Here is a 27,209-nt window from a genome sequence, read left to right as displayed (position 1 = left end):
TTTGACATTTCAATACAGAAAAAAGTTACTCAAACACCTTCTCAGAGGAAACATGGGGGTTAGTACATGTTTTCTGAAGGCAACAATAGCAGCATGACATCCTAGTTTTGAGACCCAAGGACCTTCTACCTCTAAAGCCAGCCCTTAAGAGCTAGTCTTTAAGTAGGAAGAAAAACTATATGGAGAAAAGTATTTAAAAGTTAAGAAGGTATTATTAATAAAAATACTTCAATACTTAATCTAACATTTGCCACTGCAAACACAGTAAGATAATTTAAGAGTTTCTGTGCTACTTTAATATTATTAAAACATAATTTCGGGGCGCCGGGGTGGCTCAGTTGGTTAAGCAGCCAACTTCGGCTCAGGTCATGATCTCGCGGTCTGTGAGTTCGAGCCCCGCGTCGGGCTCTGTGCTGACAGCTCAGAGGCTGGAGCCTGTTTCGGATTCTGTGTCTCCCTCTCTCTGACCCTCCCCCATTCATGCTCTGTCTCTCTCTGTCTCAAAAGTAAATAAACGCTAAAAAAAAAAACAAAAACAACATAATTTCAAGCACAGTTGGTGTTAAACTCTACAATATTTCTACAGTTTGAGGAAAAAAAAAAAAAAAAAAAGCCCAAGATCACACACACACCACACAAAACACTGAGCATAGTTTATTGTATCTTAGGTTTTTTATGGTATTGAAACATTTACAAGAGACTATGTAAATCAACCAAAAGAAATAAAATAACTTGGGTGGCAGAAAAAAAAAGAGAGAACTCATTGCTAAGTAAATGCTACTGCCAAATAACCTTTACTGGCTAATACCCATGCTTCAATTTTTCTCTCACTATAGTAAAACCAACTAAGAGGTGGCAATCAAAACAAATTCTGCAGTGTTTCCACCAAACTACTTTCTATTCAATGCATCAAGCATGCTGTAAGGATAAAGCATTCAGTGCTGATGTCTGGCCATAATTCTTTTAAATTACATTATATATTTCCATTCTGTAGAAGCTATTTTAACCAATTCTCAGTTATCAACAAAAATTGGTAGCAGAGTTTTGAACAGCTAGCAAAATTAACTAAAATGATGTACTTTTCCCCCTATACACTACACCCTCTACTAAAGGAGCTTATTATGAACAAACGAAAATCCAAAATGCAAGCTGCAAAAGGAGCAAGGAACAAGGACACTAGGACTGAATTATGGGTAGGAGCGTGAGCCTGTGTGTGTGTGTGTTTGGCAGGGGAGACAAGAGAGAAAACTCAAAATAAGAATCCTTCCAATTTATATCCTTTTATTTTCTAGGTAAAAGGTTAGTACGGTGTCCCTGTCCCCTCAAGATGACCTCACATTGCCAATTATTAATGATGAATTGGTGGCTCAAAAGAAAAACTCATCCTGAAAATGAAAGTTGTGAAAGTGTGTGTAAAATATGAGTCATGGAGACTTTAGAATTCCTATCTGTTCATTCTAGAAAAAAAAAAAAAATCAACCATCAGTTCTTTCTACATAAAACCATGGTGAAGGAAACTGATATTGGAAAAAAGAACCTAGGTGAAGACAGTTTGCACGGTCATGCTGAAACTCATTTCTAGCTCCTGGGCTACACTTGACCATTGTAACAAGCAAGACATCACCAACCTCAGTGTGGTAGTCATTAGAGCTATTCAAAAACATTAATTCTCCTTCTCCTTCTGGGCACATGTGGTAGAATTTCCCCCCAGTCCCCATCTTACTGAACTCAGGTGTAGCTGCATAGCTTGCATTAGCTGCTAATAAATTATGAGCAGAAGTGATAGGTATCAGATCTGAGTAGAAGCTTTATGAGTCAGCATGTACTCTACACCTTCCCTTTTCCCTCTGTCACAGTGACTGGCATATTTCAGAAAATTATGCGGAATCCTGGAATAAGGATGACAATGAGACAGATGATCCACGCTGAACATGCAGCATGAACAAGAAATAATTTGTTTTAAGCCAATGAAATTTGGGTTTATTTTTTTTTTAATTTTATTTATTTATTTTGCGATAGAGACAGAGACAGAGACAGAGAGGGAGAAAATCTCACAAACCACGAGATCATGACCTGAGCCAAAGTCAGGAGTTGGATGCTTAACCCACTCAGCCACTCGGGTGCCCCAGAAATTTTGGGTTTATGACTGCAGCATTACATAACCTATCCTAATGAATACTAATACAGTCTTTTATTTTCTCTGTACCATTAATATATTTCTTATTTAGTTATTTTACAGAAAAGTTAGCCATTTATTTAGACACTCAGGTTTAGATTCTAAGCATCAGTTCAAAACAATGAAGACCCCCAAATTGAAAAAACTAAGAGCAGATTGTCAGTTATATTTAAATTAGGAAACTAAACGCATCATAAAAAACTACCATACTTTGGTACCTACAAAGTTAAGACCATGGACAACTAAATGCACTCACAAGGTGGTGGTGTTTTTTTTTTTTTTTTTCTGCTTAAATTTATTGGACTATGTGCCAGGCACTGCAATAAGTGCTTTTCAATGACTAGTTCATTTGATCTTTACAGAAGGCATGAAGAGCTTTAACAGCCTAGATCACAAAGCTAGCAAGTGAATGAAGTTGCAGAGTGAAACTCAAGAAGTCTTTCAGAGTTAACCCCCAAACCCAGTTATTTCTAACAGTTTATATAATTTCCTATAACTCTATATCCATTTGTTCATTCTTTCATTCATTTACTAAGTATCTAGTGAGCAATTTACTATGTGTAAGGCCCTTTTCTCAGTGCTGAAACTATAACTGTAAACAAGATGTACAAGATCTTCAATATTGGGGCATTTTCATTCTGATGGAGGTTAATAAAGTAAACAGAGACATGTATCGGAAATTGTAGATACTAAGTGCTATGAAGGAATTAAATAACTATTGCTGTATAATTAACTACCCTGAAACTTGGGTTAAAATAACCACTTATTTTCTCACAGTATTATGGGTTGGCAACTTAGGTTGGGCTCAGTTGGACAGTTATTCTGCTCTACATGGCATTGGTTAGGCCAATCCATGTGTTCACAATCAGTTGGCAGGTTGTCTAGAGGCTGTCTGGTCCCAGATGACCTTACTCATATGTTTGGAGCCGTAGTTTAGATGGCTGTGTCCCTGATCTTTCTTGCCCTCTTTTTCCCTCTCCCTCTCTCTCTATGTGGCATCTCATTCTTAAGGAGACTGATGTAGGCTTGTTCACAAGGTGGTAATTCCTCGAGAGTGACAGCATAGCCGCATGACCTCTTGCGCCCTTGCCCAGAAGTCCCACAATGTCACTTGTGCCACATTCTACTGGCCAAAGCAAGTCATAGAGCAAGCCCAGATTCAAAATGTGGGGAAACAGACTCCATCTCCATATGAGAGGAACTGCAAAGAATCTGTGGCCATTTTTAATCTATTACCAAAGTAAATAAGGTTGATGTAACTGAAAATGCAGGCAGAAGGTAGGAAAGCAGACTGGAGTTACTTCAGAAGAATTAGGGAAGGCCTCTGAGGTGCTGATAATGACCCCGCCATTTTAAGAAGAAAGAACATTAAAGGCTGAAGGAATAGCAAGTACAAAGACCTTAAGGCAGGAACAAGTTCAGTGTGTTTGAGGAACAGGAAAAATGTTAGTGTGCCCATTATTCATTGAAAGAAAAAAAAAAAAAACAGTACTATAATCCATGATAAGGAACTTGGATTTCATTCTAAGTGTAACTGAAAGACAAAAAGCAAGGAGACCACTTAGGAGTTTAGATGAGAGATGATGTGAATGGAGATGGAAAGAGATAAGATTATGGGATATATCTGGGGGTTATGACCAATAAAACTTGTCATCGGGGCACCTGGGTGGTTCAGTCAGTTAAGCATCCGACTTCATCTCAGTTCGCCTTGTGGTTCATGAGTTCAAACCCCGTGCTGGGCTCTGTGCTGAAAGCTCAGAGCCTGGGGCCTGCTTCGGATTATGTGTCTCCCTCTCTCTCTCTCTCTCTCTACCCCTCCCCTGCTTGTCTCTGTCTCTCAAAAATAAACATTAAAAAAAATTGTTTTTAAGCAAACAAAAACAACAAAAAAACTTGTCAGTCAACTGGATTTGGAGCTAGTGAAAAAGAGCAATTGAGGCTAGAATCTTTGGTTTCTGACTTGAACAAATGGGAAGATGGTGGTGCCAATTACTTATTCACTTAAGCTGTAAAAAATACAAGTTAATTTCTACCTCTGGCTATGCAAAGCTTTTCCTCCGAAGACCTGTGGATTTATTTTATTTTATAATATTTTATTTATTTTTGAAGGAGAGAGAGAGAGAGACAGAGTGTGAGCAGGGGAGGGGCAGAGAGAGAGGGAGACACAGAATCCGAAGCAGGCTCCAGGCTCTGAGCTGTCAGCACAAAGCCCTACACAGGGCTCGAACCCATGAACCATGAGATCATGACCTAAGTTGAAGTTAGAAGCTTAACCAACTGAGCCACCCAGGTGCCCCTTTCCTTAGAAGTATTTGTAGGAGTCAAAATAGCATGCTGTTGGATGGCTGTTAATAAAGAGATTCATGAACCTAAAACTACGCTAAAAAGATAAGTTTATTAAATTAAAAGACAATAAATGCAATTGAAGAAAATCCAAAACACTGTACCTTGCAGAAGGTAATGCTAAAGAGATACCAGTTCAAGTGAGTCAAGGGTTCAATGGAGCAAGAGTTCATACCTGATACTTTAGTCAAAGTTTAAAATTTAATCAAATTTAGTTTCTCCCAAATTACAACACATTCTGGAGAACTGAATGTTATGAAAACTGTTTTGCAATTCTTATTAAAAAAATTTTTAGCCCATGTATTTTGGGTAAACGTTATTCTCTACTCTGACATTTGAAGTAAATTTTTAAAAAAAGAATCATATACAAATATAAGAATCACTGTTAATGGACAACAAAATGCACAATATACTACAAATGTCTTGCTTAGATAACATACCTATTAGCCCAATTATGTTCCTAGCATTTATTGGCCTACAGACATATCCTCACATCTTAACATGGAATAGGTGCTCATATCTGACAGTGGAATAGGTGCTCAGTAAACAGTAACTGAATCTACATTGTAATTCCTGGCTAAGATGTTCTAACTGTCCTCAAAAAGGAGACTATATAATTAACCACTGGTCACCCAGAACCCTTCCCACTTTTCAAAATAAAAATACAAATTGGATCTTTTCTTCTTCTGAAAATTTGAAACTAAATATATATATTTTTAAGCAGGATACACTTTACATTTGAAAAATATCTACAAGATTAGTAACAAGTCTTATTTTCCCCAGATTTACTGAAGATTAAACAAATGAATCAGAAACAGTCAAAGGTAGTCCTATCTGAATCTATCTTCTAAATTATTGCTTATCATCTACCCATGACTATATCTCTAAATATTCAGAAAACATAAATGCAGGAACTAAAACTATAGAACTCTTAGAAGAAAACATAGGCATAAATTTTCATGATCTAGGATTAGGCAATGATATTTTAATTTTTTATGTATTATTATTATTATTTTTAATTTATTTTTGGCAATGATTTTTTTTTTAGATATGACACCAACAATGACAGGCAACAAAAGAAAAACAATAGATAAACTGGACTTCATTAAAATTAAAAACTTTTGTGCTTCAAAAGACAATCTAATTGGGAGAATATATTTGCAAATCATTTACCTGATAAAGATCTAATATTCAGAATATATAAAAAATACAACTCAACAATAAAAAGACAAGTTACTATTAAAAAATAGAGTATTTTTTAAATGTTTATTTATTTACTTTTGAAAGAGAAAGACAGAGAGAATGAGAGAGAGAAAACGCAAGCAGGGGAAGGACAGAAAGAGAGGGCGACAGAGAATCCCAAGCAGGCTCTCTGTTGCCAGTGCAGAGCCTGAGACAGGGCTTGAACTCACAAACCGTGAGATCATGACCTGAGCCAAAATCAAGAGTCAGACACTCAACCAATGGAGCCACCCAGGTGCCACCCAAATAGAGGATTTTAATAGATATTTCTCCAAAGAAGACATGCAAATGGCCAATAAACATAAAAAGATGCTTAACATCCTATGTCATTAGAAATGCAAATCAAAACCCACAAAAAATTCCACTTCGTATACACTAGAATGGTTATAATAAAAAAGACTGATAGTAACATGTTGGTGAGGATGCAGAAAAACTGGAACTCTTATATACTGTTATGGAGATGTAAAATGGTGCAGCTGCTTTGGAAGTTTGGCAGTTCCTCAAAAGTTTAAACAGAGAATTACCATATGACCTGGCAATTCTACTCCCAATTATAGATCCAAGAGAACAGCAAACATGTCCACACAGTGCAGCAAAAGTGGTTCTAAGGAAGAAGCATATAGTAATATAGGCCTACCTCAAGAAGCAAAAAAAATCTCAACTAAACAACTTAACCATATACCTGAAGGAGCTAGAAAAAGAATAAGCAAAGCCCAAACTCAGCAAAAGGAAGTAAATAATAAAGATAAGAGCAGAAATAAATGATATACAAACTAAAAAAACAACAGAACAGATCAATGAAACCAGGAGCTGGTTCTTTGAGGAGATCAACAAAACTGATAAACCTCCAGCCAGACTCATCTAAAAAAAATAAAAAGAGGAAGAGAGAGAGGATCCAAATAAACAAAATCACTAATGAAATACGAAATAACAACCAACACCATAGAAATATAAACAATTGTAACAATATTACGAAAACCTACATGCCAACAAATTGGACAACTTAGGAAAAATGAATAAATTCCTAGAAACATATAAATAAATAAAGCAGGAAGAAAGTGAAAATTTGAACAGATGAATTATCAGCAATGAAATTGAAGCAGTAATCAAAAAACTCCCAAAAAACAAAAGTCTAGAACCAGACAGCTTTACAGGCAAAATCTACTAAACACTTAAAAAAGAGTTAATGCTTATTCTTCTCAAACTATTCCAAAAAATAGGAGAGGAAGGAAAACTTATAAACTCACTCTATGAGGACAACATTACCCTCATACCAATACCAGATAAAAGATTAAAAGAGAGAGAGAGAACTACAGACCAGTATCTCTCATGAACACAGATGCAAAAATCCTCAACAAAATATTAGCAAACTAAATCCAACAATACATTAAAAAAAATCATATACCATGATCAAGTAGGATTTACTCTGGGGATGCAAGGGTGGTTCAATATTCACAAAACAATCAGTATAATATATCACATCAATAAAAGAAAGGATGATAAACATAAGGTCATTTCAATAGACGCAGAAAAAGAATTCAATAAAGTGTAACATCTATTTATGATTAAAAAAAAAAAAACTCTGCAAAGTAGGTCTACAGAGAATGTACCTCAACATACTAAAGACCTTATATGAAAAACCCACAGCAAACATCATACTCAAAGGGGAAAAAGAGAGCTTTTCCCCTAAGGTCAGGAACAAGACAAGAATGTCTACTCTCACCATTTATATTCGACATAGTACTGGAAGTCCTAGCCACAGCAATTTGACAACATAAAGGCAAAATATAAGGCATCCAAATTGGTAAGGGAGAAGTAAAACTCTCATTATCTGCAGATAACATGATATTATATATAGAAAACCCTAAAGACTCCATCAAAAAACTACTAAAACTGATAAATTCAGTAAAGTTGCAGGATACAAAATCAATGTAGAGAAAGCTGTTGCATTTCTATACACTAATAAGGAAGCAGCAGAAAGTGAAATGAAGAAAACAGTCCCATTTACAACTGCACCAAAAACAATAAAAAATATCTAGGAATAAACTTAACCAAAGAGATTAAAGACCTGTACTCTGAAAGCTATAAAATGCTGATGAAAGAAATTCAAGAGGACACAAAGAAATAGAATAACATTCTATGCTTATGGTTTGAGGAACAAATATTGTTAAAATTTCTGTATTACTCAAAGCAATATACAGATTTAATGCAATCCTTATCAAAATACCAACAGCATTTTTCATAGAACTAGAATAATCAATCCTAAAATTTGTATGGAACCACAAAAGACCCCAAATAGCCAAAGCAATCTTGAAAAAGAAAAAAAGGGAAGGTATCACAATTCCATACTTCAAAACTTACTACAAAGTTGTAGTGGTCAAAACAGTATGGTACTGGCACAAAAACAGACACGTAGATCAATGGAATAGAACATAAAACGCAGAAATAAACCCACAAATATATGGTCAATTAATCTTCGATAAAAGAAGAATGAGTATACAGTGGGAAAAAGACAGTCTCTTAAACAAATGGTGCTGGGAAAAGACAGCTACATGCAAAAGAATGAAACTGGACAATTTCTTACACCATACACAGAAATAAACTAAAAATGGACTAAAGGCCTAAATGTGAGACCTGAAACCATACAAATCCTTGAAGAGAGCACATGCAGTAATTGCTCTCACATTGGCCCTAGCAACATTATTTCCCTCTTGAGGCAAGGGAAATAAAAAGCAAAAATAAAACACTGGAACTACATCAAAATAAAAAGTTTCTGCACAGTGAAGGAAAACAGTCAACAAAATTAAAGGGGAACCTACTGAATGGGAAAAGATATTTGCAAACAATGTATCCTATAAAGGGTTAGTATTTAAAATAAATAAAGAACTGATATAACTCAACACCCCCAAAAAACAAACAATCCAATTAAAAAATGAGCAGAAGACATGAACAAACATTTCTCCAAAGAAGACATCCAGGGGAGCCTGGGTGGTTCAGTCAGTTAAGCATTGGACTCTTGATTTCAGCTAAGTCATGATCTCATGGTTGTTGAGATTGAGCTGCACTTTGGGCTCCACACTGAGAGTGGAGTCTGCTTGGGATTTTCTCTTTCCCTCTCTCTCTGCCTCTCCCCTGCTCGTGCACTCTCTTTCTCAAAATAAATAAACATTCAAAAAAAAAAAAAAAAAAAAAAAAAGACATCTAGATGGCCAGCAGACACATGACAAGATGATCAACATCAGTCATCATCAGGGAAATGCAAATCAAGTTACATGAGATATTTCCTCACACCTGTGAGAATGGTTAAAATAAAAAACACAAGAAACAGCAAGTGTTGACGAGAATGTGGAGAAAAAGGAAGACTCTCACACTGTTGATGGGAACGCAAACTGGTGCAGTCATTGTGGAAAACAGTATGGAAGTTCCTCAAAAAATTAAAGTAAAAACTACCCTATAATCCAGTAATTGCACTACTGGGTACTTACCCAAAAAATACAAAAAAACACTAATTCAAAAGGATACATACACCCCTATGTTTACCGCGGCATTATTTACAATAGTCAAACAACGGAAGCAGCACAAGTGTCCATCGACAGATGAATGGATAAAAAAGAAATGGTATATATATATATATATATATATATATATATATATATATATATATATGAAATTTGGCCCTTTTCAACAGCATGGACAGAGCTAGAGAGTATAATGTGAAAATAAAATAAGTCAGAAAAAGACAAACACCAGGGCACCTGGGTGGCTCAGTGAATTAAGTGTCGGACTTTGGCTCAGGTCATGATCACGCAGTTTGTGCGTTTGAGCCCCACATTGGGCTCTCCACTGTCAAGCATGGAGTCTGTTTCAGATCCTCTGTATCTCTCTCTTTTCCCCTCCCATGCTCATGCTCTCTCTCTCTCTCTCTCAAAAGTAAACATTAAAAAAACTTACATTAAAAAAAAGAAAAAAGAGATAAAGACAAATACCATGATTTCACTCATTTGTGGAGTTTAAGAAACAAAACAAAACAAAAGAGCAGAGGGAAAAAGAGAAAGACAAACCAAGATACAGACTCTTAACTACAGGGAACAAATTGATGGATTTACCAGAGGGGAAGAGGGAGTGGGTGGGTGAAATAGGTAAGGAGAATTAAGGGGTACACTTATCATGAGGAAAAAAAATTTTTTTAATTAAAAAAAATTTTTTAAAGGGTAGTTCACTAAATATTCAGTTTGCTAGCTGGATTCAGCTATTTTATTTTCTCCAAAATGACTTGCTTGTCTAGATTTGGCCCCTGAATCAAGATTAAACTTTCTAAAGGGTCATTACCTTAAAAGGTCATTTAATCTTATACCCATGCCTTGGGGGTGCCATTCAAGAAGGTAATTCTTCAATGTCATTAAGAGTTCTCTGGAGATCATGACCCGAGCCAAAATCAAGAGTCACAGGCTTAACAGACTGAGCCACCCAGGTACCCCTTTTTATGTGCTCTTTTAAGGTGCTTCCATCTCAAATATTTTATTTTTTTAACTGTTTATTTAAGTTTATTTATTTGAGAGTTTTGAGAAAGTATGTACATGAGCGAGGGAGGGGCAGACAGAAAGGGAGAGAGAGAATCCCAAGCAGTCTCTCTGTGCTGTCAGTGCAGAGCCCGAAGCAGGGCTTGATCTCAAGAACTGCGAAATCATGACCTGAGCCAAAATCAAGAGTTAGACGCTTAACCAACTGAGCCACCAAGACACCCCTCAAATATTTTTAAATGGGTAGTTCTACACCTTTTAGAATTTCGTTTTTATTGAGAGCTTTCAACAACTGTGAATTAAAATGCAGATATATAGTCATTACACAGTTGAAGCTCAATTAGGTAAGAAAATGGAAAAACACTGCAAGGAAATAAAACACTGACAATGATTATTGTTGAATGATAGGGCTATATATAATTTTATTTACTGTAATTTCCAAATTTTCTACATGCATTACTTTTATAATCAGAGGAAACTAAAATTTCTTAAAATTATCACATTAGGGGCGCCTGGGTGGCTCAGTAGGTAAAGCATCTAACTTAGGCTCAGGTCATGATCTTGTGGTTCTTGAGTTCCAGCCCCGCATTGGGGTATCTGCTGTCATCACAGAGCCCGCTTTGGATCCTCTGTCTCCCTCTCTCTGCCCTTCCCCCACTTGCTCTCGCTCTCTCTCTCTCTCAAAAATAAACGTAAAAACATTTTTAAAAACATCATTGCATTTAAAATTTTTCTTAAGTTTTTGGTAGTACTGCCTTCAATTCTCAATTATTATTTGAATACCTGACCTAGATGCAGTCTAATACTAAGGCAGAGTTTTGTATTTTAATTCTATTTACACAGATGATACGATGGAAAAAAACTGCCAAATAAGGGTCTACTGAAAGCAAGAATTACGGTTCCAGATAGGAAATCAATCTGAATAGTAATCACAATAATAGTTACACCTATTAGATACTTACAATGTGCCAAATGCTTACATATATTAACTCATTTATTCTTTATAACATCTTTGTGAGATAAGTACTATTATTATCTCCATTTTACACACTGGGAAACTAAGGCACAGAGAGGTTAAGTAATTTGTTCAAACCATGAAAGCTACTGAAAGTGGAAGAACCAGGACTAGAATTCAAAAAGTCTGACTCCGGAATCCTTATTCTTAACTTCTAAGCTAAAATTCTACTTACAAGATTAACAGAAAAACTGGGAAGCTAGTTCTGACAACCTACAAAGTGTTAAAGAATAAAACTAAGCCACAAGAGGGTCTGACAAAAGATATAAAAAAAAGGGGGGGGGGGGGGAGAGGCCTATGAGAAATATGATACATCTGTATTTTTTTAAATATAAATCTCTAGATTCAGAGATTTGAGAAAAAACTTGAGAAGGAAATTTTTTCCTTTTTCCTTATTCAGGTGGCATCTCTAAGCTGAGAGCCTCTGAGCTGCAGTTTCCCAAATATAATACCAATGTACTGCTACAAGATAAGGGTGCTTTTACGAGCTGAGTAATAACAGTTACCTGTCCACATAAAGTGTTGTTAACATTAAATTATTTTAAGAGTGAAAGCTAAAAGTGGTGGCAGCTGCCTATGATTTCACAGGTTAATCTTTGTTCTTTGCCTCTTGGTTTGCCAAAATCTGCTAAGATCTTTCCAAATGTAAAACATTTTCTCCTATAGGGGCACCTGGGTGGCTCGGTCGGTTAAGCGTCCAACTTCGGTTCAGGTCGTGATCTCGTGGTCCATGAGTTCGAGCCCCGCGTCGGGCTCTGTGCTGACAGCTCAGAGCCTGGAGCCTGTTTCAGATTCTGTGTCTCCCTCTCCCTCTGCCCCTCCCCTGTGCATGCTCTGTCTCTCTCTGTCTCAAAAATAAACGTTAAAAAAAATAATTAAAAAAAAATTTTTCTCCTATAATACTAGGGGATGTATCCACTACAGCATTTTCAACATGTTACTTTCCCCAAAAATGTTCACCCAATTTGGGCTATATATTTCTGGCAAGCCAATTTTTACTGCTTTGTGTGAAGCTGAATGTCGAATAAAAGGTAAACAAATACAAAACTTTACACAGATTAGCTGAGGAACTTCTGATTTTGAGCTCCACCATGTACTAGTGATAGTAATTTTATGCTTCATTTTCTGGCTTTGCCCTTTTCAATATTGCTGCCTCAAATAACCCTTCAAGTACCTAAAGGACAAAAATATTTTCAACTTGCTTTTGTGTTTTTTAAAAATAAAGGATTGAAAAGTACATACTTGACCATAAAAATGTAGGCATAAAGGATAGACATATAAAGAAATTTCTGTAAATCAACCTCATCCTTGGTACTTGTAAGCTTTTCTGAGTATAAATGGCCAAACGGGACTAGTCGCATCTCTGAGAAAAAGCTTTTAAATTGGCAGTAATTTTTAAGAAATAACACAGATTAACTACAGATGAATGGCCATAGATTGCCAGCAGTAAGAACCATAAGCTTGAAATCCAGGAGCTGTCTACAATTTAATTCTGATGTTATGACTGCTTTCTACAGATTTACTATACAAAATTGGCTTCACTTTTCTAGTATTCTTATCTATAAAAATGATTAGGGGCGCCTGGGTGGCGCAGTCGGTTAAGCGGCCGACTTCAGCCAGGTCACGATCTCGCGGTCCGTGAGTTCGAGCCCCGTGTCAGGCTCTGGGCTGATGGCTCAGAGCCTGGAGCCTGTTTCCGATTCTGTGTCTCCCTCTCTCTCTGCCCCTCCCCCGTTCATGCTCTGTCTCTCTCTGTCCCAAAAAAATAAATAAAAAACGTTGAAAAAAAAATTTTTTTTTAAATAAAAATGATTAAAATAATTGCTATAGAGTATAAAAATTGCTATAAATTATATGTAAAATTTTATATAACTGCTATTAAAAATCATGATATTCCTATTAGAAACTACAGGATACTTATAAACTTGTAGAACAAATGATTACCTTACAAAAAAAAGAGCTGGTTAGATTCATTTATGAACATACTATGTTTGGAAAAAACAAGTATGGGTATATTAACATCTCTTAGTTTATGTTGAAAAATTTCAAATAGAGGAATGTGACTCACAGGGAAATGACAGAGTAACCCCAAAGAAAGAGTAGAGATGTAGAAGAAGGTTAGTTAAAGGTTATATAGGTAAAAAGGCTGAGGGCACCTGGGTGGTGCAGTTGGTTAAGTGTCTGACTTCGGCCCAGGTCATGATCTTGCAGTTCATGAGTTCGAGTCCCACCTTGGGCTCTGTGCTGGCAACTTGGGAGCCTGGAGCCTGCTGTGTCTTCCTCTCTCTCTGCCCCTCGCCCACTTGTGCTCTCTCCCTTTCTCTCTCTCTCTCAAAAGTAAATATTTAAAAAATTAAAAAAAAAGAAAGAAAGAAAGAAAAAGGGCTGAAATGGCCCTCTACTACATGGCTTTTTAATCACTCTTGGCCAGCCTATAAGAGTCACTTTCTTGCCAGAGATGAAAACAGTGAATCTTAGATACGTGGTTGGTTACTGTGACACCTTTAGGAGCTTATTTTTAGAGGAAGGAAAAATGGGGAGTTAATACACCCAAGGAAGATCACAAATAAGTACAGTAAATATTTCTAGAGATTTGTAATAACAAAATAAAACTTGTACTTACAACTTGAGATTCACGAGCTTTAGGAAATGTTTTGGCAACATTGAGCCCATCAATGACGATATCAAAAGGAGGACAGCATTTTACAAAGTTCTGAAATCTCTCAAGTTCCTAAAAAAGAAAAGCCAGATAAAACAATAAAACTTAGCAAGGGCTTTATCATAAACACACTGTTATGACTTTTATTATTGTTCTGATAAGTAAATATATTCATCCCTTAAAAATACACACAAAAAGGGGCACCTGGGTAGCTCAGTTAATCACCCGACTTCAGGGTCTGGTCATGATCTCACAGTTTGTGGGTTCAAGCCCCGCATCGGCCTCTGTGCTGACAGCTCAGAGCCTGGAGGCTGGTTCAGATTCTGTCTCTCTCTCTGACCGCTCCCCTGCTGTCTCTCTCTCTCAAAAATAAAAAAATAAACATTAAAAAAATTTTTTAAAATGCACACAAAGATACTTTCAAAATGAAATCCAAAAAGACCAGACTAATAAATGCAACCACATGTAATTAACTGATATACCTTATAATCTCATAGCACTGTACACTTCCTAGAGTACTTTCACATGCTATTTCATTCGATCTGCACCTAGCTATTGCCTACTAAACTGACTTACATGGTAGTCATGATGAGAATGAAATGTCAAAATCTCTATATCCTGTTCTGTATGCCAAGGAGAAGTAAACCTCAGATATGTCAGTCTACTAGTGCAACTGTGTTGAAAGAACAAGGCTCTACAATAGCTCTTTGGTCATCAAGAGGTTTTTATTTACTTCTGGCTATTTTGAAGAGTTGGGTTATTCAACAAATATTTGTGGGGCATCTACTGTGTGCCCAGCAGTTACCAGACAGATAAAACTCTAACTTAGTGGAACCTGCATTTTAGTGGAAGGAGACATAAAATAAACACAAAAGTTAATAAATTATATTAAATGTCAAATGTGATGAGTGCTATGGAAGGAAGAAAAGGAGGAGAAGGAGCTCCATTTCTGGTAATGATGGAATAGTCTGTCCTGGACTATGAGATAATATAAATTTTACATAAAAACCAACTATTTGAAGATACTAGACAACGACCGAAAGCAGGCAGAAATTAGAGGAAACGCAAAATGTGAACGACAGTGTGGTGTTTTATTATTATTCTTCTTTTAAATGTTTTTTTGAGAGAGAGGGAGAGAGAGCATGCACAAGTGAGGGAGAGGCAGAGGGAGAGGGAGGGAGAGAATCCCAAGCAGGCTCCATGCTGAGCATGGATCTCGATGCAGGGCTAGATCTCATGACCTTGAGATCATGATCTGAGCCAAAATCAAGAGTCAGACACTTAACTGACTGAGCCACCCAAACTTACAGTTTTAAAATAAGTCATAAGGATGTAAAGTACAGCATAGGAAATATAATCAATAATACTGTAGTAACTTTGTATGGTGACAGATGATAACTATACTTACCTCAGTGAGCATTTCATAATGTACATAAATGTTGAATCACTATGTTGTACACCTGAAACTACTATAATGTTGTATGTCAACCAGGCTTCATTTAAAACTAAATTAATTAAAAATAAAATTAAACAACCACTAATCCATATGCATGCTTTCATTTCTCACTTGACTTCTTTAGCTTTTCTATCCTTGCCAACTCCAGTTGTATGGGACCAACCTCTTTCCTTTCTACTCAGCATAACACTTTTTAAAAATTTCTTTGCTCAAATATATTTCCTGAAAAATGTTTAGAAAGTTCCAACTAATATCAAAACTAACTAAATAAAGTTGCAATAGGAATACTGTTTTTTATAAATGGAAATAAAACTATCAAGGAGAATTAAAACAGTTTGCATACAATACGACCATTTCTTGTTTTGGTCTGAATGAACCAAGGGAAACAAAACAAGTGCATTAAATTCTAAAATTCAGGTTTCACTAATTAACATGGAAAAGATTTCCCACTATATTTCCAATATATCATTGTGGTGCTGCTCTTAGTACTATGTTGTATTCACCTCAGGAGTAATGACAAAGCAAGGCAGTTCACCATGACTGGCAAAATGGACATTTGGAAAATCAAGAGTCAAACTAGATAACTTACAAAGTCCCCTTCCAGTTCCGATATTCTATGTTAACAAGACTTGGAAATCCCTTAAAATCACAGAATGGAAAAGGTTATACTTGTGATGGTTTGTTTGAAAGGTGAGTCTCAGGAAGCTCTGTGCAATCATAGAATGTGTAGTAAAATTCCATCTGGAGATTTAGCCTCCTGATCCGTATCTAATACACAGAAAAATTTTAAATGTCAGATTGGGCTTTTCCCCCATTACGAAATCTCCATTTACCAAATATTACCAGTCGAGGAGTAACACTTTATTACTTTGTAATACTTGCTGTGCGTATCCAAGATGCTCACTTTTCAAACTAAACAAGTTTATATGTCGTTGCACTCAAAAGCCACTGAGTAGATCATGCTGATAAGGCATGACAAAGAAAGAGGTAACCTACTGAGACAGCATATTAACTATGGCATAGGCCTATACAAATCTGCAAGCTTAAGTGTTTTAATGGAGGGTAAATTTAAATTATTTCTTTCTAGTGCTGCTGCTGGGATTGTACTTGATTCTTGATTAGATTGGCTAATGATTTAAAGTATGAAAATCCACCAATCTTTTGATCATTTGTTTCTTGACTAACAAAAGAAGTTCTTTTGAAAAAAATTTATTGATACATAATTCATATACCATATAATTCACTCATTTGAAGTACAGTAAAACCTTGGTTTGTGAGCATAATTCCTTCTAGAAACACGCTTGTAATCCAAAGCACTTGTATACCAAATCAAATTTCCAGAACCATTGGCTCAGTTGTGATCATGCCATCTCAGTTTTAATCATGTGATCATGCCATTCGGCATCACTTATTATTCACTTTGCAAAACATCGTTCGTTTATCAAGTTAAAATTTATTAGAAATATTTTCTTGTCTTGCAGAACACTTGCAGAACAAGTCAGTTGCAATTCAAGGTTTCACTTGTACACAATTCACAGGTTGTGCAACATTACTACAATCCAATTTTAGTTCTGTCTTTCCTACTAGAAACTCCATGCTCAGTAGTCAATCCCTATTCCGCTACCTTACCACGTGGCAAACTGAATAATACAAATATATAGTCTTTTGTGACTGACTTCTTTCACTCAATATAATGTTTTCAAGGTTCATTAGTATTATAACATAAATGAGTACTTCGTTCCTTTCTATTGCCAAATAATATTCCATTGTATGGATTACACCACATTTTATTTATCCATTCATTAGTTGATGGACATTTGGATTATTCCCACTTCTTGGATATTACACACAATGCTGAAATGTACATCTGTGTACAAATTTTAGATGGATGTATGTTTCATTACTCTTGGGTATACATCTAGGAGGGAAACTGTCATGAGCTACCATATGTAATAATAGTAACTCTCTGTTTAACTTTTTGAGGAACTGCTAGACTGTCTTCCAAGTAGCTATATCATTTTACATTCCCAACTACAATGTACAAGGCTTCCAATTTCTCGACAGCCTCACCGATACTTGTTATTTTATGTGTTTTTTATTATACTCATACTTTCAGATGTGAAATGGTACCTCAGTGCGGTTTTGATGTACATTTCCCAAATGACTAATGATGTTGAGCATCTTATTGTGTGCTCATTGGCCTAAAAGGAATTCATTTGTGTAACATATAGGCTTTACAAATTCAACATATATTTCCTTCAATAAAAAGTCACAACCTCTATCATCTTTACTCATTTTACACTTCTAGGCTTAAATCTAAGAGGTGTTACTGCATAGGAATTACAAACACCATAACTTGCAATAGAGACTGTTAGCTCAAATGTCTACAAGGACCAGGCAGGTGACCTAAATAAGTAAAATGGGCCAAGTCTATGAAAACACAACAGAGCAGGCAAAATGATAAATAGCAAATAGTGTAAGTCTCATGGTCCAAGATTCTATAGAAAGAAGTAAAGGCTGACAAACTGGAGAATGTAGGTCCCTTACAAAGGGAGTAGCCCAGTGCTCAGTCCAGCTAATTGCTGCCACATGAAATAAATACCCAGGGCTAGGAGATTTAATTTTTCAAGGAAAATAAAAAATCTGGCATTTTGAAACACTGTTAAATAACTATTAAAAAGAATAAAATACAAAGAAGCTCAAACAAAAAACATTTTTGGGCTAGATTCCACCTGCAGACCACAAGTTTATAATACATTCACTTGGTCAGTCAATAGATTTTCAATGAGCATGTGTTATGTGCCAAATAATATTCTTCTTCCTAGGAACAGAATAGTGAACAAATTCACTGAGCTAGAGAAATTTATATATTAGTAGAGGAAACAAGCAATACCAAGTTAACAAATAGATATTTAATTTTAGGTAGAGCAAAGTGCCTTGAAGAAAATTTAATCAGGGCAGGGTGTTAGCCTAACTCTTCCAAGCCCTCTCTACTTTAGATATGGTGAAAGGAAAAGGTCTTTCTAATCAGGTAACATTTAAACAAAGACTTGAATGAAGTGAAGGGGTCAACAACCATGCTTCCTCTGAGGGAAGAGCCTTTTAGGCAGAGGAAAGAACAACCAAGGCCCTTAACTAAACACCAAAAGCTTTGAACGTTTGATGATTAATGATTAGGCAATTTGAAAGTTCAAATAACTATAAAGTTTTTATGTATTATGTTTTGAGTTTAAGTTTTAAAAATTCAATTCTTGTTTATTACTACAATATGGGAAAGAGGAAATAAATGTAAAACAATTCTAAAACAGCTAATCAAAAGTTTTAAATTCTGTATCACATCCAATTTCTTATTTGAAACAAAGAAGCAGAATTGATATTTATTGTTTTGTAGTTGTTACCTAATCATAAATGAGTAGCAAAATGATCCAAATATGTGCATCAAAAAAAGAAATAAAAGAATGGGACAGCATATACATTACACAGATGATTCCAGCACCTGCCATCACAGATCTGACTTCCTAATTATAAATGACTCTCACAATATACATGGCAATAGAAATTGACTCTTCTATTTATTACTCCTCCTACATTATGGATGAGAAGGCAAAGAGGTTAAGCAACTGATTTTTCTCAACAAATGATATTCCAAGAGATGCTAAAACTTCTCTTTTACCTTTCTACCTAAAAGAGGTTAAAACTCTTCAATTTTTTGAAATGATGGTCCATATGTTTATAGCAGTTTACTTAGGAGACTTTGATATAAACCTCACCAAGAAATTCAAAACAGATCTCTCTCATTTATTGTATTGAGTTAACATCCTCCTCTACAATGGCAACTCAGGGGAAACAGGACTACAACAATGTATACTCAAAACTTTACATCATAAAAGAAACAATGAACTCAACATGTTAATTATATCCAATGTACTACAACAATCATTATATTTTCCAAAGATTAGAAGAAAGGGAGTATTAAAACAACTGGCTTTAGTCATAACAGATATGGAAAAACAGGGGAATACCAGCTATTTTGGTGGGAAGCACTGTTCTTAACATGGAACCACAATAAAAAATCCATCTCTGCATCTAATGGACAAATTTCTTTGCATACCTTCTTTACCCCATGAGATACAAATAAGTGTGAAATAAAAAGAGCACTAAAGGGGCGCCTGGGTGGCTCAGTCGGTTGAGCGTCCGACTTCAGCCAGGTCACGATTTCGCGGTCCGTGGGTTCGAGCCCCGCGTCGGGCTCTGGGCTGATGGCTCAGAGCCTGGAGCCTGTTTCCGACTCTGTGTCTCCCTCTCTCTCTGCCCCTCCCCCGTTCGTGCTCTGTCTCTCTCTGTCCCAAAAATAAATAAACGTTGAAAAAAAAAAAAATTAAAAAAAAAAAAGAGCACTAAAATGGTTGCCTTACTGTAGCCAAAGAAAAACGAAATTGTATGTCTAGAAAATGTCACTGCAATCTAACAACTAATAGTCTTAGAAAGCTTACACTCCCTTAATAACAAGTTATATTTTAGGAGATGTTTTTCATTTAGTAATTATAGCTAAAACTACTATACTATGCTACTCTGTTTTTAAATACTTACAATCTTATCTGAGTTTTCTGATTCCAGAAAGATGAAAAAAAAACCCAACAAACCCTTTCTGCCAGAAGTTTCTAAAAGGCTGTGTAAAATACAACAAAAATACCTATGCATGGTTGAACTTGAAAGAGAGAAAGAAAGAAAGAAAGAAAGAGAAAAAGAAAAAGTCTCCCAGTGCCAGAGATAAAGCCAAATCTGAAAATCAGAATGGTAAGGATAAAAATTGATGCTAATGTTGTCTAGGAGACAAGAAAAGAAATGGAGTGGGTATTAGCAAACAGGAGCCTGGTTTCTGATACCACCCTGGAACCTGGAGATATATCAAACCTTCCAAATGAAGGGAGAAATTGGAAGTGAATTCCCGAATAAAAGAGAACCTTTACAGATGGGAACACTGATGTCAAAACACAATACACCACCCTTTCTATCTCTACCAGGGATCTAAGTAGGGGGAAAAATCCCTGAACAAAAAGAAACTCAAGGTTTGTGTTTTAAATGTGTTTTAAAATGTTCCACTGAGAAATTACATAAAAACTAGTTCTGATCCAGAGGCGCCTGGCAGGCTCTGTCAGTAGAGCATGTAACTCTTGATCTCAGGGTCATGAGTTCAAGCCCTATGTTGGGAGCAGAGCTTACTTTAAAACACACACAGACACACACACACCTGGTTCTGATCCAGTAACATCTCTTGGACACTTGGCAGAAGCAAATACCAAACCTCTCCAGAGAGATAATACCAATAATCTAGGCAACAAAGGGACACTCATAGAAAGAGCAAGTCCTTCTAAAACCAAACTCACCAATTTAAAATTAAAAAACACAAGAGTAAACAATCTACCATGTGGGAGTCTTCTGACACACCGAAGGATTAATGCACAAAGAGTTCAGGCAAAAGGAAAAATGGAGAAACCTAAGAGACAATATAAAATATGTAAAAATAATTAAAATGTACAAAAAGAATCAAAACTGTAAGAAAAGAAAGAGACCATGAAAAAAATGAGGAAAACAATTTGAAAGAGAAGTTCTAAAATTAACATCCTAAAATAACTAACTGAAACTAAACGGATGGGAGAAAATCCAAATGTCCATCAGTTGGCGAATGAACAAACTCTGATGTATTAACACACTTAAATACGCTCAGCAATGAAAAATAACTGATACATGTAACAAAAACTCAAAAACACTATATTTCAAACTAAATCTAATATATTGTAAAAACAAATACACAGCATTATTTTAAGTGAAAGACAAACAAAAACATTACAGATTATATGATTCTATTTATATGCAACTATTAGTAAAGACAAAACTACAGAGACAGACAGCAGCTCAGTGGTTGCTGGGGTTATAGGAGTAGGAGCAGACACTGACCTCCAAAGGGCATGATGAAAGTTTTTGGTGAAACAAGTATTCTAAAGCTGAATCATGGTGGTAGCCACACAAGTATATAAATTTACTCAAAATCATTGAACTGTTCACTTAAAATGGTGAATTCTGTGGTCTGTAAATTATTGAAACAATAGGGGAAAAGCCCAGAAATGAATGGGTAGAGAGAAGAACAGACACATATGAGGTAAGAAGTAGTGAATTAGAAGATAGATCTAAAAATGTTACCCAGAATGCAATTCAGAAATATAACAAGATGAAATAATATGAAAGAAAGAGTAGGAGCACCTCAGTGTCTCAGTCAGTTCAGTGTATGACTTCAGCTCAGGTCATGATCTTGAGGTTCGTGAGTTCGAGCTCCCACATCGGGCTCACTGCTGTAAGCCTGTCAGCTCACAGCCTGCTTTGGATCCCCTGTTCCCCTCTCTCTGCCCCTCCCTGACTTGTGCTCTGCCCAAAATAAATACTAAAAAAAAAAAAAAAAAAAAGAAAGAAAGAAAGAAAGAAAGAAAGAAAGAGTAAGAGACATAGAGGAGAGTGAAAGGGTCTCACAAATGTCTAATGGGAATTTCAGGAGAGGCAATATTTGAAGATATAAGGGCTGAGAATTATTCAGAAGTGATTCAAGATATGAAACATCAGATTCAGGAAGCTCAGTGAATCCCAAGCAGGAAAAAGAAATACATTCATAATACATATCACAGTGAAACAGCAGAAGTGAAAACAATTTTAAAGAGCAACAAGGAGGATGGAGATGATATACAGAACAAAAATTGGACTGATAGGGCACCTGGCTGGCTCAGTTGGAGGAGTGTGCGACTCTTCATCTTGGGGTCGTGAATTTGAGCCCTATATTAAGTGTAGGGATTACTTAAATAAAAAACTTAAAAAAAAAAAAAATTGGACCAAAGCAATCTTCTCAATAGTAACGAAAATAGAGACCAGAAGATATTGCAATACTATCATCAAAGTGTTGAGGAAAGACATTAAATTCCATGTAATTAAACTATCATTCAAATAGACATTTACAGACAAAGAATAAAATAGTTTACCACTCTCATCCTGTCACTGAAAGGATGGTATTCAGGAAGATGGCCAACAGGAAGTTTGGGGTTTGGTGAGAATGTGAGGGCTAGAGCGATATATATCTTTGAGTCATTGGCACACAGGTGCTAGAGAAAACCAGAGTGGGTAAAATGGCCAGAAAGAATGGGTAGTGTAGCAAAAGCAGAAGCAGAAGTTCAGAAACAACAAAAACTCAGGGGATAGAGGACATATCTTATTATTGTTTATTTATTATTGAGGACAAATTCAGTTGCATTTATAAAGAAAGAGACCTGGCAAAAATAAAATAAATGCAAGAAAAAACGAATTGCAACTGCAGAATTTAAATCTCCATGAAAAGCCATAAAGATTAGATTAGTAATTTACCAGAACATGGATTTGGTGAACCAACTTTGAGAAATTCTACAAGAATGCAGAGGAAAAGAATTAAAAGAAAATGTTAAGAGAAAAAAACATTATAGATACAAAGGACAGAGAACAGAGACAACTTAAGCCTCACAACAATGAGGAATAAATCAGACAAAAAGATGAGAACTGGGGTGCCTGGGTGGCTCAGTCCATTAAGTGTCCAACTTCGGCTTGGGTCATGATCTCACAGTTCATGGGTTCGAGCCCCATGTTGGGCTCTGTGTTAACAGCTCAGAACCTGGTGCCTGCTTCAGATTCTGTGACTCCCTCTCTCTCTCTCTCTGCCCTCTCCCTGCTCATGCTCTGCCTCTCTCTGTCTCTCAAAAATAAATAAATGTTAAAAAACTTTTTTAAAAAGAACAAAAAGATGAGAACTAATCATTAAAAAAAATCTTTCCTAATATTAAACAAAAAATCTAAGTCTTTTTAAAAAAATTTTTTTTTCAGGGCGCCTGGGTGGCGCAGTCGGTTAGGCGTCCGACTTCAGCCAGGTCACGATCTCGCGGTCCGTGAGTTCGAGCCCCGCATCAGGCTCTGGGCTGATGGCTCAGAGCCTGGAGCCTGTTTCCGATTCTGTGTCTCCCTCTCTCTCTGCCCCTCCCCCGGAGCGACAGAGCATGAACGGGGACAGGTTCCAGGCTCTGAGCCATCAGCCCAGAGCCTGATGCGGGGCTCGAACTCACGGACCGCGAGATCGTGACCTGGCTGAAGTCGGACGCCTAACCGACTGCGCCACCCAGGCGCCTCATAAGTCTTTAAGGATTCATGAAATTCATGGAAACTTAATGAAAAAATTCACCTAGTCCTCTTCTCACAAAATTTTTAATTTTGAGGTTGAAGAAAGAAATCCTATATACATCCAAGTCAAATAAGAGTTACAGAAAGACTTTTATAGGGTTTTCTATGTGACAAGCAGATCACAAAATAGAGAAAAACAAGAATTCTAAGCGCTTTTCATATATTAACTTTCTCCTTCCTAAAAAGTGGTTAGGAACTTAACAGATTAGGAAAATGAAAGCACAGAGAAGTTAAGCCAGTCACATAACTAGTAAGTGGTGGACTTGGGATTTAAAACCTAGAAATCCATGCTCTCATATGTTCTACAACAGCTCAGAGAAACCAAAATCAAGCTGGCAACCACAAAAGCCAGAAGACAACCAAATGACTATGTTTGAAGATGGTGGAGTAGTCCTCAGAAGGGCCTGAATCCCACAGCACCTGCTTCGGAATAATTTTTCCTTCTTCCTGGACAGTACATACTAATAAATTGTGGCCTATGCTCTTTTTTTTTCCATTTTATTGAGAAATAAATGACATACATCACTGTATAAGTTTTAGGTGTACAGTATGAAGATTCGCTTTACATATATTGTAAAATGATTGTCACAATAGATTTAATTAACATCATTTCATATAGGTACAATAAGAGGAAAAAAAAAAATTTTCTCCTTGTGATGAGATCTCTAAAGAGCTACTTTCCAAACAACTTTCCTAGATATCCTACAGCAGTGTTAGCTACAGTCATCATGCTGTATATTACATACCGAGTACTTATTTATCTTATAACAGAAGTTTGTATCTTTTGACCATCTTCCCCTAATTCTCCTCGCGACCTCCTGCCTCTGGTATCCACAAGTCTGATCTCTTTTTGTTTGAGTTCGGTGGGGGTTTTGCTTTTTTTTTTTTTTTTTAAATTAGATTCCACATATAAGTGAGATCATAACAGTGTCTTTGTCTGACTTATTTCATTTAACATAATGCCTTGAAGGTCCATCCATATTGTCATAAATGGTAAAATTTCCTTGTTTTTTTTATGACTAGATAATATTCCCGTCGTGTGTGTGTGTGTGTGTGTGTGTGTGTGTAACTTCTTTATCCATTCATCCATTGATGGACAGTTAGGTCATTTCCCTGTCTTTGCTATTGTAAATAATGCTAAGAACGTGGCAGTGTAGATATCTTTTCGAGTTAGTATTTTCATTTCCTTTGGATATGTTCCCAGAACTAGAATTTTTAGTTTTTTGAAGAACTTCCATATTTCATAGTGTTTCCCATAGTGGCTGTACCAAATTACAATCCCACCAACAGTACATAAGGATTTCCTTTTCTCCATATCCACACCAGTATTTGTTATCTCTTGTCTTCAGGACAACGGTCATTCTTTTTGTTTGTTTTAGAGAGAGAGAGTACATGTGCAAGGTAGGCAGAGGGAGAGAGACAGAATCTTAAGCAGGCTCCACACTGAGCACAGACCTCAATCCGGGGCCTGATCCCAAGACACTGGGATCATGACCTGAGCCGAAATCAAGAGTCAGATGCTTAACCAACTGAGCCACCCAGGCTCCCTGAAGATGGTCATTCTAACAGGTTGTAATGTGATATCTCATTGTGGTTTTAATTTGCATTTCCCTAATAACTAGTAATGTTGAGAATCTTTTCATGTACCTATTGGCCATTCACATAACTTCTTTTTTTTTAATGTTTATTTATTTTTGAGAGAGAGAGAGAGACAGACAGACAGACAGCACGAGTGGGGGAGGGACAGAGAGAGGGAGACATAGAATCACACTCCAGGCTCTGAGCTGTCAGCACAGAGCCAGATGTGAGGCTCAAATTCACTAACTGTAAGATCATGACACGAGCTGAAGTCGGATGCTTAACCGACTGAGCTACCCAGGCGCTCCCATTCATATAACTTCTTTGGACAAATGTCTATTCAGGTCCTTTGTCCACTTTTCATACAATGATGAAAGAAATCTAAGAAGATACAAATAAATGGAAAAGTATCCTATGTTGATGAATTGGAAGAATTAATACTGTTAAAATGCCAATACTATCAAAAAGCCATCTATAGATTCAATGTAATCCCTATCAAGATTCCAACAGCATTTTTAAAATAGAAATAGAAAAAATACTCCTAAAATTTATATGGAAACACGAAGACCCCAAGTAGCCAAAGAAATACTGAAAAAGAACAAAGAACAAGGCATCATACTTCCTGATTTCAAGCTACACTATAAGACTATAATAATTAAGACAGTATGATATCAGCCTAAGAACAAATACACCCGTGAAACAGGATGGAGAGCCTAGAAATAAATCCAAGCATATACAGTCAACTAAAATTTAACAAGGGAGCCAAGAATATTCAATGGAGAAAAGATAGTCTCTTCAATAAGTGGTGCTGGGAAAACTGGATATTCATTTAAAACAATGAAACTTCACCCCTATCTTACACCGCTAACAAAAATCAACTCAAACTGGATTAAAGACTTAGATGTAAAACCTGAAACCATGAAACTTCTAGAAGAAAACAGGGGAAAAAAGCTCCTTCACATGGGTCTTAGTAATAATTTTTTGGAAATCATACCTAAAGCAAAGCAATAAAATAAAAAGTAGGACTACATCAAGCTAAAAGGCTTCTGCAATAGTTTGAAAAAGTATTTGCAGCCCATATATATGATAGGGAATACGAAAAATATATAAAGAACTTAAACTCAATAGCAAAAAACCCCAAATAGTCCAATTTAAAAAGCGGCCTATGTACTTTTCTTTTTTTTTTCTTAAAGTTTTTATTTTGGGGTGCCTGGGCAGCCCAGATGGTTCAGTGTGTGACTTCCACTCAGATCATGATCTCACGGTTCTCAGTTTGAGTCCCACATCAGGCTTGCTGCTGTGAGTACACAGCCTGCTTAGGATCCTCTGTCCCTCTCTCTCTGCCCTTCCTCCACTGGCACTCACTCACTCTCTCTCTCTCTCTCTCAAAAGTAAATAAACAGAACAAAAAAAGCTGTTCTTTTAGTTTTATTTTTTATTTATTTATTTTTTAATAGCAAAGGAGCTTTTTTTTTTTTAATTTTTTTTTTTTTAACATTTTATTTATTTTTGAGACAGGGAGAGACAGAGCATGAACAGGGGAGGGTCAGAGAGAGGGAGACACAGAATCTGAAATGGGCTCCAGGCTCTGAGCTGTCAGCACAGAGCCCGACGTGGGGCTCGAACTCACGGACTGTGAGATCATGACCTGAGCCGAAGTCAGATGTTCAACCGACTGAGCCACCCAGGTGCCCCTGTTCTTTTAGTTTTAAATAAATAAATAAATAAATAAATAAATAAATAAATAAATAAATAAATAAATAAATAAATAAATAAAAGCTTTTATTTTAACCACTCAGTGTTCATCAGGACAACTGTACTCCTTAATCCCCATCACCTATTTTACCCATCACTCCCTCACTTCCCCTCTGGTAACCATCACTTTGTTCTCTACAGTTAAGAGTTTGTTTCTTGGTTTACTTCTCTATCTCTTTTTTCCCCCTTTGCTCATTTGTTTTGTTTCTTAAATTCCACAT

At 36.3% G+C, this 27,209-nt stretch overlaps 1 protein-coding gene across 5 annotated transcripts in view; it reads right to left on the bottom strand.

Moving 5' to 3' along the window:
- LOC123583553 (protein only RNase P catalytic subunit) overlaps positions 1-27,209 on the bottom strand; it is a 131,370-nt gene that overhangs the window by 66,492 nt on the left and 37,669 nt on the right. For all 5 annotated transcript variants that reach the window (XR_006704941.1, XM_045450680.1, XM_045450681.1 and 2 more), the window contains one exon: positions 13,920-14,027. Coding sequence is in view for 4 of the 5 variants with exons in the window: in XM_045450680.1 (XP_045306636.1) it covers positions 13,920-14,027 (108 nt within the window). In the remaining variant the exon portion in view is untranslated. The remainder of the gene's footprint in view (positions 1-13,919; positions 14,028-27,209) is intronic.

Source organism: Leopardus geoffroyi, chromosome B3, assembly GCF_018350155.1.
Source record: "Leopardus geoffroyi isolate Oge1 chromosome B3, O.geoffroyi_Oge1_pat1.0, whole genome shotgun sequence".
In the NCBI taxonomy this organism is placed as follows: domain Eukaryota; kingdom Metazoa; phylum Chordata; class Mammalia; order Carnivora; family Felidae; genus Leopardus; species Leopardus geoffroyi.
The sequence above is the reverse complement of the archived record's forward strand: the minus strand, read 5'-3'. Positions and strand labels throughout refer to the sequence as shown.